Genomic DNA, 12,037 nt, shown 5'->3' on the forward strand with positions numbered 1-12,037 from the left:
AGGTAGCTGTCTGGCGACCGTGCTGGCCTGCTTCACCCCGAAAAAGGCTGTGAGGTTGGGCTCCAGAGGGGGAACGGGAGGGAAACCATGCTCCATAAAACCCTCTACCTTGGTGAGTGGGGAGTAGGTAGATACTGGAGCTTTCAGGTTCCTGGGATCCCCTCCCTCCTGGTATGACACTAGACATTTCATCTGGAGGGGCGGTCTCTTGTGCCGGCGGGACAGTGAGGTCTCTGTAGGCGGCTGCTCTACTAATGATGTCTGACAGCTCCCGCAGCAGGCCGCCTATCACCGGCAGGGCGGTGGCGGTGGAGAGGGGGACCCCAGGGCCCCCCAAGTGTGCCACTGGTGGGCTACTGCCGAGCTCCGGCTCTTCCAACGGGTTGAGCAGATCCAGAACCTTGGAAACGGGGTAGTCTGGAACCGACCACTCCATTAAAATCCCCTTTTCCCCCTCACATGTCTCCTGTAGTGATGCTGTTGTCATCCTGCTCGCTGGCTGTGCAGCTGACCCCTGCAGATCCTCTTATCTCAACACAGGACATCCTTCAACACTCCTCTGCAACAAACACTCAGCATTTACAACTGTCTTTATAAACATGTTCCAGTACAAGTTTGTCTATCATTTAGCCTGTAAACAATGTGTAGTTACAAATAGCTGCGAAGTTGACCATTGTCCTTTACAGTGTTAGGCAGACACAGCCTTTGATTATGAGCAGGTTTTTGGCCAATTAAAAAAATAAATGGAATGATGCCACCAATCTCATGCCTTTTCTTTCATCCTGTTCTGAGCGTAGTTCAAAAGCAACTACAGTAACAAGTTGAATTAGAAAAACTTAACCGCATGTAGTTTACACAAACATATATAACGTATTTATGACAGATATTCTCACTTTCTTGGTGAGTGTTCCTGGCAAGGTAGGTCTTCAGAGTGTGGTTGCCCATTTCCTAAAAGCGTCTTAAGGCTGAGACTATCTTAGTCCCATTGTAACTCCGTGGACTAAGATCATTTTAGCCAGAAGATCATTTTGGGAAATGAAGCCCAGTCTAGTAATGATTAAAGCTGATAACATTGATAACATCCAGCCACTAGATGACGTACTCCCCCTACCCCCTTGCATTCCATTCCAGTGGTTGCCAGTTCGTTGCACAACCTGCATATTTCATGGTCGAGTGGAGTGAGACTCAGACTCAGTCATATCAAGTGATGAATCTTTTGTGGTAGAGTAATTAATTAATTTTGCAACATATTAGCTATAGATTTAGGTTACTTTGTGCGGTGGTGTTTAATGTAACATTAGCGCCACACAGCAACATGGCTATAGGGAGAAATGACGACTGTGTGATCATGTCATGTCCCTCACGAGGATGGTTTTCCGCTTGCGGATACTGTTCTGTGCGCTTGTATCACGTGCATGCGCCTGTTTTTTTTGTGCGCGGGTTTTGTAACTAATTACATGCCATAAATAACTAAGATATTAATCCCCAGAGGGAACACTGGTTTGGTTGCCCAAACATAAGTCAGACTGGTCACAACAAACAACATTTGGCTAAACTGTCGGCTTGTTTACAACCTGCTCCCTCATTTCTTGACCTGTTGGCCCTATTTTTTAGCAATGCAGTCGTGCTCCCAGATCTCAGCATTTACTTTGATGAGTACAATATTATCATAACCAGTGGTCAAAGCTACGAAAATAAAAATCCAAATTGTAATAAACCATAGTTTTCCTTTAACTTGGTGATTGCGATTTTATCATTACTATTGGCAGAAAGACAAAGTCAACAAAACTACAAATGGAAGACCCAATTTGTAATTATAGCTTCTGCGCAAGCTGTGAGGAGGAAGAAGGAGGAGGAGGAAGATGGAAGATGGAAAAAAAAGAAGACAAATTCAGTTCATGCCGGACCAAAGTTACTACACGTTAAAGTCAAGTGTCTCTAATCCACACAGCACAATGCCTAATTAGACATTAGCATGTTTATGCTGCATCATCCAGGGATCGAACTCACAATCTTAGACACAAAGAGCAAGTCGTGATCTTGCAGAACTACCTGCCAAGCGAGAAGCCGTATCTTAGTTTGGTGTCAATTGAGCAAAAAATGTAGGAGGAAGCAGCTGAAGCTAGTCAAGGGCTGGATAATGAGTTAAAACATTTGAATCATGCGTGTTAGAATGGGGACATACCTAAAACATGCATGGCAGTAGCTCTCCAGGAGCAGGGCTGATGACTACTGATGAAAGATGTTCACTGTGCATCACCCAGGTCTTGAACTCATAACCTTTATCATCAATGGCATGCACGAGCTACCCACAGAAACAGAAAAAGCATAATGCAAATTCCACCTAGAAATTTTAAATAATGTAATGTAGTGACAATATTAATATTAATAAAGTAATAATAATATGACTGATAGTGATAGGAATAATAATGCTAATTATAGTAATAAGATTAATAACAATTGTAACCACCAGGGTTGTAATAAAGGCAGATTTCAAACTAGTGTCAAAAATTCAGTTTGTGATCTCCATCTAGACAACACGTAATTTATTTTTACAAAGATTTATTGCTCCATAAATGACAAACTAATGCTTAAAGATGCTCTATTACCATTGACTGCAATGGTTTCAAAATACTATCAAAAATGTTTGAGATACAATTCTGAAATTTACCACACTACATCTACCATGACAATAAAATGTTGTCATTTTTTTTAGAAACATTGGAGATTTATTTACTGAGATTGTGCAGTAGCTGTTTACACTACTGTTTACAGTAAAACATTTTGAAGCACTGTGGGCTCAATTTTTGATATTTCAAAAAACAGCTGGATCAGCTGGACAATCTGAAGATGCAGTGTGGCAAGTTTGGTGTCGATTGAGTAAAAAATGTGGGAGGAGATAGGTTTTATTAGTTTTATAGTTTTTGAGAAAAAACATTTGGTGAAAGTTGCAAAGTGGTAGCATGTACGACTGATTTGTTATGAATTTTCAAAGATTTAAACTTTAGATGGTTGCTGTAGCGCCACCATCAGGACTATTGGCCACAAAGCCTGTTGAGGAAGCTTGGCATAGGACTGCACCTATGGGCAAAATTTTGTTTATTTTCATGCATGGGAAGGCAGATTTCCGAAGAAGAAGAAGAAGAACAACAACAACAACATTGGCAATTCCAAGAGGGGCTGGCAGCCTAGCTGCCCCTATTAAACCCTGTAATAGAAAGGAGTGTACTGCTTATGTTAATTAACGCAGCACGGTCATGCACCATCAAGCCAACTCAGCAGGCATTTTCTGGCCTCTGTCTTGCTGCAGCTCCAGTTTAGTAACTAGGGCTGTCTTGAGCCTTACCCAGCTACAGAGTTTAGCTAACAACAGCTAGAGGCTAATTATGAAAAGTAACCCCAACCCCAACCCTAACCCATTTGAATACTGGAATGGCATGTAAAACATGTTTTTTCAAATTAACAAACCAGATAGTAGTTATTTTCCCCTGTACTGTACTTTATTTTCCTTCCTCAGTTGGTATACTCTTCTTTAATATATTTTAACATGTGAAAGCTTCCAAACCACAGCAGAAGCTGGGTGGGGCGGTCTAAAACTAGGTGCACAAAGCCATGCAAACCAATAATAGCCCTTTCTTATGACAGCACGACTTCATCCCATGCAAGATTCATCAGGACCCCCGACAACTAGGCCAACAGTCAGAGAGATAACGTCAGCAACCAGTGCTCGTCACACACGCATTACAGCTGAGGCTTGTATAACTCCCCCAGCCATCAGGACTGCATTTAAACTGATATATGAAGCAAATATTGTCCTTTTATTAAAAATCAGCCCCTGTGGTTCACCTCTGAACTGTAGGATGATGTGTTGCAGATATAAGTAACAATCCTTAAGATTTTCATTATATCAGACCCCTTTTTTGATACTATTTATGGTCAGCATGTTTTCAGCAATAGCCATTAAATATATTTACACTCTGTAATTACCTCTCTCTATAGTAGTTTTCAATGCCAAATGATCCCAACACACACCTCTGACCCACATTGTCGCTCTGCCAGTTAGTACGACCCACAAGCTAAAGTCAAGATGGGTGAGGTTTAGCTTGTCACCCCAAATCACATTTGATTGAATACATTTCTGTACACGCCCTCTGCATTAAATTATTTTAACGTTTTAAGGGAAGACATATTTGACATATTGTGACATATTTGATGCTAAATACACATATCAAGAGACAGCCAAACAATGAATGCAGGGACATGATAAAAACTAGAAAATGTGTTTGTTCTGGCTCTAGTATTGTATTGAGTATTTAGCTAGCCTGAACACAATATTTTTATCAGAATTTCTTCTGAAGTTTAATGAGTCTTAAGTGATTTTGTTGGCTACTTAGGGGCAGCGCAACAAGCTGAAAACACAAGATTGACATATTATCACCTTATAAGGTTAATATGGCTAATATGTTAGCAAACAATCATCTGTTTACACATCTAGCAGACTCGGAGCAACATTAGCATTCATTTGGAGTCGTCTTTGTGTCCACCTGATGAACGTCAGTCCAATAATCACTCTCCTTTTAGCTCTGGTTTGGTCTCCACCAAACCCTGAGGGAAATATCTGGCTGTAGCTGCTAAATGCTCCACTATTTTCCTAGTTTGCTGTTTGGTGCTGAGCAGGTAGTGTACAGTGGGTTTATCAGAGCTTTTTCACTGCTGCTGCCTGCTGCTGCTGGAAACTAAGGAGACAAGAGTGCATGGTGAGAAGGAACCAAACAGCACATTTGGGGACGTTAAAACCACAACAATGAGCCAAAAAAGGCTAAAAAGCTCTGTAGAGCTGAGGGGAACTGCAGAGTTGGTGATAATTCTCTGTCTGTTTGTCTTTACCTTTCACAGTACACATTCATTTGACTCGTTGTTCATATAGTATTGATAAAGTATTTCTGATAAGTGCAGCTTCAAGTTTGCCACTTTGCTAACTTGTGATCTAAAAACTATTGTTCTTTGGCCTTACACATTAATGTTGAACTCATCCAGTGAATTTTTTCTTTCCTCCAGAGCAGCAACGCCCACAAAGGATTGTTTGCAGAACTAAATCTCCAGGCTGCCTTGGCCCTTTAAAAGCTTTTTTTAAAAATAAAGCTACACATGCCAGAAATTTGCAGTTTCATTCCATGAGAGCTAATTTGTGTTCACAATACATCCTTTCTTTCTCTCTGGGATGGGTTTATTCTTAGGTGTGGGTGCATCTCTGTGCATTAGTCAGTACAATAGTCATTCTGTACTGAGCTAAATATAGCAGCAGAGAAAAGCAACGTTGGCTGTTTTTCTAGCCAGCCACCTCTGACATCCACTTCCACTGTCATCCCTCTGTGCCTCCCCATCATTCCCCTAAACTTTATATCTGTCTGCTTTGTGTGTGTTTGTGTGTGTGTATGTGTGGGGGTCTCTCAGGAGCGGGCTGCCAAATGGAGGACATCGGATGGCTTGATGGATGGCCTGACCACCAACGGGGTGCTGGTGATGCACCCGGCGGGGGAGTTTGTGTCTGAGCCAGCTCCGGGCGTCTGGAGGGAAATTTCAGTTTGTGGAAACGTCTTTGCCTTGAGGGAGACTCGCTCAGCCCAACAGAGGGGAAAACTGGTAAGATGAAAGGGGCTGATGGGAAAATTAGTCTTATGTTTGCTTTTCTATGGTCACGAGGTTTGAGGCTACTGACCTTGATTTGACCCAAGAACTTGAAACTGTGTGGATTTCTGTGGAAATTGGTTCATTACAGCAGTACAGTAACAAGATAAAAAGTATGAACAAAGAACTGCATTATATCAGTATGAGGGCATGCAGAAAATATTTGAGATTCAATGATTTTGTACATAACATTTCAAAGACAGTGTAATGTAAGGAAGTGAACACCGTATTGTTGTTGCAGAACCAGGCTGTCATTTATACTTTTCAGTATTTTAAAAGATGCTGTATGATGGTGTAAAATCAGTCCATCAGTGGAACCAGTCCACATTTATTATTGTTAGACATCAACCCACTATACAGTGTCAGTGTGACAGGGAGTGGGTAATACATCTGTCATGTGTATAAAGTGAGTACAGCAGTAGGAGCAAAACACCCCGGTGGGGCCCCAGTATAAATTACCATAGATGTAGAGAGCTTGTTATGAACTTCGACCACCTGCATCCTCCCCAGAGCAAGAAGTCAAACTGACACAGGAACGTTTGACCTCCCAGCCTGGCTGGTAGAGCAGAGCTGTAATCAATAAAGAGAACCCTTACAAAAGTGTCAAGTGCCTCTAGCAGTTGAAAAACAAGCACAGCACTGGACACGTGTACTCATCTTTACAGGCTTCTACTCAGCTAGAAAGCCAGAAAATTAAGAATTTAAAGAGTGGGTGTGTCAGGGATGTACAGTATGTACCTCAGTCTCCCCAGTTAAAAGCTAACCAGAGGCCCTGGTTGCATGTCACTCCCCTCTCTATACACTGGGCACACATAGATCAGAAAATTCATTAAAAAACACAAATGCCATTTTAGGTTCCAACCTATACTATACAACTGATACTATCCTTAATTGACTGATTTGTAGATTCCATCTGAAAATGTCATGCATACATGCTGATGATGATGGTATTTTGAAGAAAGCCACTTACAATTAATGGTGTCAACTGTCTGAACCATAACTAGTTGAGCACAGTGCCATCATGTGGTGGTATAGAAGGGGAATACTGGTAGATTCCCTTGTACAGAGAGGACGAGCCCCGTGCAGAGTTGTTCCCAGTTTAACAAACTCCCAGCGATGAAAACTGATCTACCCTCTCTTCTTCTCTTTCCCCTGCTACATTTCCATATTCTTTTCTCCTCTTGAGGTTGAAAATGAGTCAAACACCCTCCAGGACGGTTCTCTGATTGATCTATGTGGGGCTACCCTGCTGTGGAGGACCCCCGCCGGACTGCGCCACACCCCCACCCTCAAACAGCTAGAGTCCCTTCGCCAGGAGCTGAATGCCGCTCGGCCCCAGTGTCCCGTGGGCTTCAACACCCTAGCCTTCCCCAGTCTGGCCCAGCGTGAGATTGTTGACAAGAAGCAGCCTTGGGTCTACGTCAACTGCGGCCATGTACATGGATACCACAACTGGGGCTACCGCAAGGAGAAGGGTCCCGCTGGCCCCGGGGGCACAGCACCAGCCAGCACCGGGGAGAGGGAGTGCCCCATGTGCCGGCGAGTGGGCCCCTATGTGCCACTGTGGCTGGGCTGTGAGGGAGGATTGTACCTGGATGCCGGGCCGCCCACTCACGCTTTCTGCCCCTGCGGCCATGTATGCTCAGAAAAGACAGTGGTGGGGTGGAGCCAGATCCCGTTGCCCCATGGCACCCATGCCTTCCACGCTGCCTGCCCCTTCTGTGGTACCTGGTTGACAGGGGAGCAGGGCCACATCAAACTCATCTTCCAGGGCCCCGTCGACTGAAGCTCAGACCTGGGTGCCACTAAGAGGAAAGTGACAGTGGATTGGACTGAGATAGACGTGCTGAGGCAAGACTGTGTGCTAGAACAAAAATCTGAACACTCAAGTGTGGGATGAAAGAGAAAGCACTGATGACAAGTACAGGAAAAGGACTGTTGACAGAATGAATTGAAAGTGCCATGCAATAGTAGATTGTCAAGGCTTCAAATGGAATATTAGGTGTATGGAGAATATGTAAATAAATTGTGTTGAAATGAACATGGATTTAGTGATCTTTTGTTCTCCTCTGTAAGTACCTGCTTAGTCTCAGCCCAAAACATTGTACTCACCAAGTTAATTGTCAATATCTGGAGCACGACGGCATCACTAAAAAGAAGGGGCAAGAAACAAGACGATCAATATGAAAATAAGACTCAAGATAGTACAGAAGTACCTGCATAGACTCAATATTCTAGTAGCGAGGCTGCTCTATGTGTTTCCGTCAGCTGTAGGTTTGCATGTTGCTGGACGAATATTAAAGCCTCTCCCTATGAGAAGCCCCCACTGTAGTTGCAGCCAGCATGCAGACTACACTGTGATGAGCTACAGACTCCACAGAGTGTCTCTAAGCCTTGCTCCCAGTCTGCAGCGCCCCCATTGTGCTAAAAATAACTCAAGGTCACCAAGCAGCCCCATGCCTTCCCACTAGGAGGGAGGGAGGGAGAGAGGGAGGGAGAGAGAGAGAGAGAGAGAGACAGAGAGAGAGAGAGGAGAACAACAGGGCAGCTTTGTCATCAGAAGAGATGCACATCACCTATTCAACACCTGAGGAGATGTTGAACAAACACTGACAAAGCCTTTAGTTTGTCCAGATTCAAGAACACCACAAGGATGTTCCACAAGCTGCACCTTTACGCATATCTCCACTGTAACAGTCAGGTGTAGGTAAACATGGTATTTTAGACTGGATGTGAGCAGATATTGCTTGTATCTTATCATGTAATATCACTGCTAAAAAGGTCTCACTGCAGAGTGGATGCAGAGGGCAGCTGCAATCCCAGCCAGAGCGGCTGCAGAGTTGTTATATCAGTGCCATAGCCAGACCCTGAACAGCAACTGGCAATATGCAATGTCAGATATCTCTTCATTTCCCTTCCAACATTTCCATTTGACACAGTGATGTACTACAGTTGATCTGCTTGGTGTGTGCGGTTATTTAAAGGTCCACTGGGAGAGGCAGGGGTACAAATCAAGGGCGGCCGCCATGAGGATGACAGGCAGCAGAGGAGATCTACAGTATGTTGGCCGGGTTAATGGATGCTGGGGAGGGGCTTTCCTTTAGTGGCTCCAGTAGACTGCAACAGTGCACCCCTATGGCGAGCTTTTCCTGTATGTGTATGTATAAAACACCCCTTATGACTACCAAAAAATGATTGGGCTTTCATTACAATTTTAGACATCAGTCAATGTGCCTGATATAATGAATAATAATTTATATTTTGTTAGGGACTAATGATGACAATATTCATCTATTCAGCACTTTGGTCCAGAGCAAAATGTCTCAGCATGTACTGGCCAGATGGACAGGAAATCTGAAATGCAAGATCATGGTCCTTTAGAAGATTGATCTTAAATGTTTTGGTGACCCCCTTGACCTTTCCTGTAGCCCCACCATCAGGACAAAAATTTCACTCACACAATAAATATTGAAATTTAGTGGGACTTGACATCAAAGTTGCTGGGTGTGTTCATGAGAAGTAGCAGCATCCCTTGCTGTCTGCCACAGCACTGTGTATTTTTTGATGTTACATCGCCAAAATTTAAAATCCTACATCTTCACTTCACTTATCTGTTCAGGCTTCAAAATCAGTTTCAAAAACATGGAATGAAATGATCCAGTTAGCATACATTTTGATTTTGAAGTACTGATCCCCTGAACAGAGAAAGCCATGTGTTTTATGGCATATCAACTCAGAGTGGAGACCAGGAGGCAGAGTTGCAGTCCTACACGCCTCTCTGCACTTCCAGAGCAGTTACCCACCTAAAACCCCACAGTGATGGTGTCTGCACCCCGACGACCTAAATTGATGAAATCAAAAGTTAACAGAAGAGGAGTTATACATAAAAACCTAAACAAGATTACCACCGCTGACATAGCACAACTAAATAGGAGAATTAATTGTGGACTCTTAAACATCAGATCTCTGTTACCTAAAGCTGTACTAACGATTTAATATCAGAGTATCATATTGACTTATTTTGTCTTACTGAAACCTGGCTGGGTCATGAAGAATATGTTAGCCTAAATGAATCCACTCCACCCAGTCATAGTAATACTCATATTCCCCGAGGCACCGGCCGAGGAGGTGGAGTTGCAGCCATCTTCGACTCAAGCCTATTACTCAACCAGAAACCTAAACTAAATTATAACTAACTCGAAAGCCTTGTTCTTAGAATTGGCTGTAGTGTTTTCCAGGTCGGGTGTGAAAGACTGTGTGTTATAGTGTACCACGCTCCTGGTCCTTATTCTGAGTTTTTATCAAGTTTAGTCCTTAAAACAGATAGTCATTATTTTAGGTGATTTTTATATTCATGTGGACGTCGATAATGATAGCCTTAGTACTGCGTCATCATTAGATTCAATTGGCTTAGTGGTAGAGTGGGTCGTCCACCAATCGGAAGGTTGGTGGTTCGATCCTAGCTTCTCCCAGTCCACATGTCAAAGTGTCCTTGGCCACACAAAATTGCTCCTGAGGGCTATTCAAGTACAGCCCATGTACATAAACCCACTCGCTGTTTTAACCACATCCTTGTTCTGGCATATGGGGTTAAAATTAACATTTAATAGTCTTTCCACAGAATCCTTTTTCCTCTATTAATGATGAGTTGTAGGCTGCTGGCATTTCGGACGGCCTTCCTATGTGTTTTAAGACGATCTTGCCAGATTAAATGAGATTCTTCCAGATTGGTTTTAACACCATTTCCTTTTAAGTTTTCACAATGTTTGCTTTAATTTGTGGGTTTGGGGGTTATACCATGGAGCTAACCTTCTTTGTTTTATTATCTTCTTTTTTAAAGGGGTAATAGAGTCAAGTATTGTTCGCAGTGAGCCTGCAGCACTATCAACAAGATGATCAATTTTGGAGGGACTGAAATTAGCATAGGAGTCCTCTGTTATATTGAGACATGGCACTGAATTAAATGCAGATGGAATGACTTCCTTAAATTTAGCTACAGCGCTATCAGATAGCCATCTAGTGTAGGAGTTTTTGCCTAATGGCGTGCAGTCCAGTAGTAGGAGTTTAAAAGTTATTAAAAAATGGTTATTTAGAAAGTCACACAACTGAGTGGCAACTGCTTTCTCAAGGATCTCAGAGAGAAAGGGAAGGTTAGATACAGGTCTGTAGTTGGCTGAAACCCCTGGATCAAGAGTGGGCTTTTTAAGAAGCGGTTTAATATAATAAAGACAGATCGATCATATCTACTAAAGAAGTGCTAACTAAGGGTAAAACTTCTTTTAGCTGCCTAGTTGAGATGGAGTGTAAGAGACCGGTTGATGGCTTAGATGAAGAAATAGTTAGTTGGAGAAGGTTGATAGGACAAAATATAACAGCAATAGAAACAACATTGCCAAGGCAGTTACATATAACTGACACAATGGTGTAGATAATGATCACACCTACACAATACATCAGTGTATTTTTGTGTTACACAGTATATATGTATTTCTCTCTGTGTGTTATATTAGATTGGACCTGCTGTCACTGTACTGCTGTAGGGCAAATAGTAGAATGCACTCAAACAAGTAGGACGTGCAGAAGCTGCAGTACAGGCCTGTCAGGGAACATACCAGCCTGACGTCTGTGGGTCATAGACTTCAGGCTGTCACTGACTGAAAACTATTTGCAACCTAATATTAAGTATGAAGTTTTATAAATTGGGGAATTTATTGATTTTATACGTAGTCAGATTACTAATCATGGGCAACACTCCTCAGCCTGTGAAACAGCTGGATAATCATCGCTGTGTGTTGGCTCAGTTATTTACCTTTTTTTCTTGTTGTTGTGTTTGCTTGTTAATAATCTGTCTTTTGTGAGTCCCCAAACTTTCTGAAAGTGGATTACTAAATTGCTGAAGTGACCCTCTAAGATCACCAAAAAATATTTCTGATTTATAAAACCAAAAATCATGTAATCCTCATATTCATTAAAAATGGTTTGATCAAACACAAATTGATCATTTATTAGTACTGACTTGATAACTTATCTTTGTTAATCTATAATTACTTAATGCCAAACAATTTGTATCAGAGAAGACTTTTAGAGTTTATGCCAATAGTGATCAAATTCTGTAACCTTTGTATTTTCAATATTTTTTATCTTTCCTTATCAGTTTCTTGTTCAGTACAAATTTGACTTCTGATGTCTAACAGCTGTTTCGAATGCTTTTCTACTCTGACCCTGAATTTTGCAGGAAACAGTCCACATACATATACTTGATATACATTGATTAGGCAATGAAAATGCTTACACTTAATACTGAATATCAGCATCAAATGTTATTGTTAGGGACTGTACAAAATGTATT

General features: G+C 42.2%; 1 protein-coding gene across 5 annotated transcripts in view; it reads left to right on the forward strand.

Moving 5' to 3' along the window:
* Positions 1 to 7,729, forward strand: part of peli3 (pellino E3 ubiquitin protein ligase family member 3) — a 49,690-nt gene extending 41,961 nt beyond the window's left edge. For all 5 annotated transcript variants that reach the window (XM_044185167.1, XM_044185170.1, XM_044185168.1 and 2 more), the window contains 2 exons: positions 5,455 to 5,643; positions 6,875 to 7,729. In XM_044185167.1, the coding sequence (XP_044041102.1) occupies positions 5,455 to 5,643; positions 6,875 to 7,474 (789 nt within the window). In that variant the 3' untranslated portion in view covers positions 7,475 to 7,729. The remainder of the gene's footprint in view (positions 1 to 5,454; positions 5,644 to 6,874) is intronic.
* Positions 7,730 to 12,037: the final 4,308 nt, after the last annotated feature.

The sequence above is a fragment of the Siniperca chuatsi genome, linkage group LG22 (genome assembly GCF_020085105.1).
Source record: "Siniperca chuatsi isolate FFG_IHB_CAS linkage group LG22, ASM2008510v1, whole genome shotgun sequence".
In the NCBI taxonomy this organism is placed as follows: Eukaryota; Metazoa; Chordata; class Actinopteri; order Centrarchiformes; family Sinipercidae; genus Siniperca; species Siniperca chuatsi.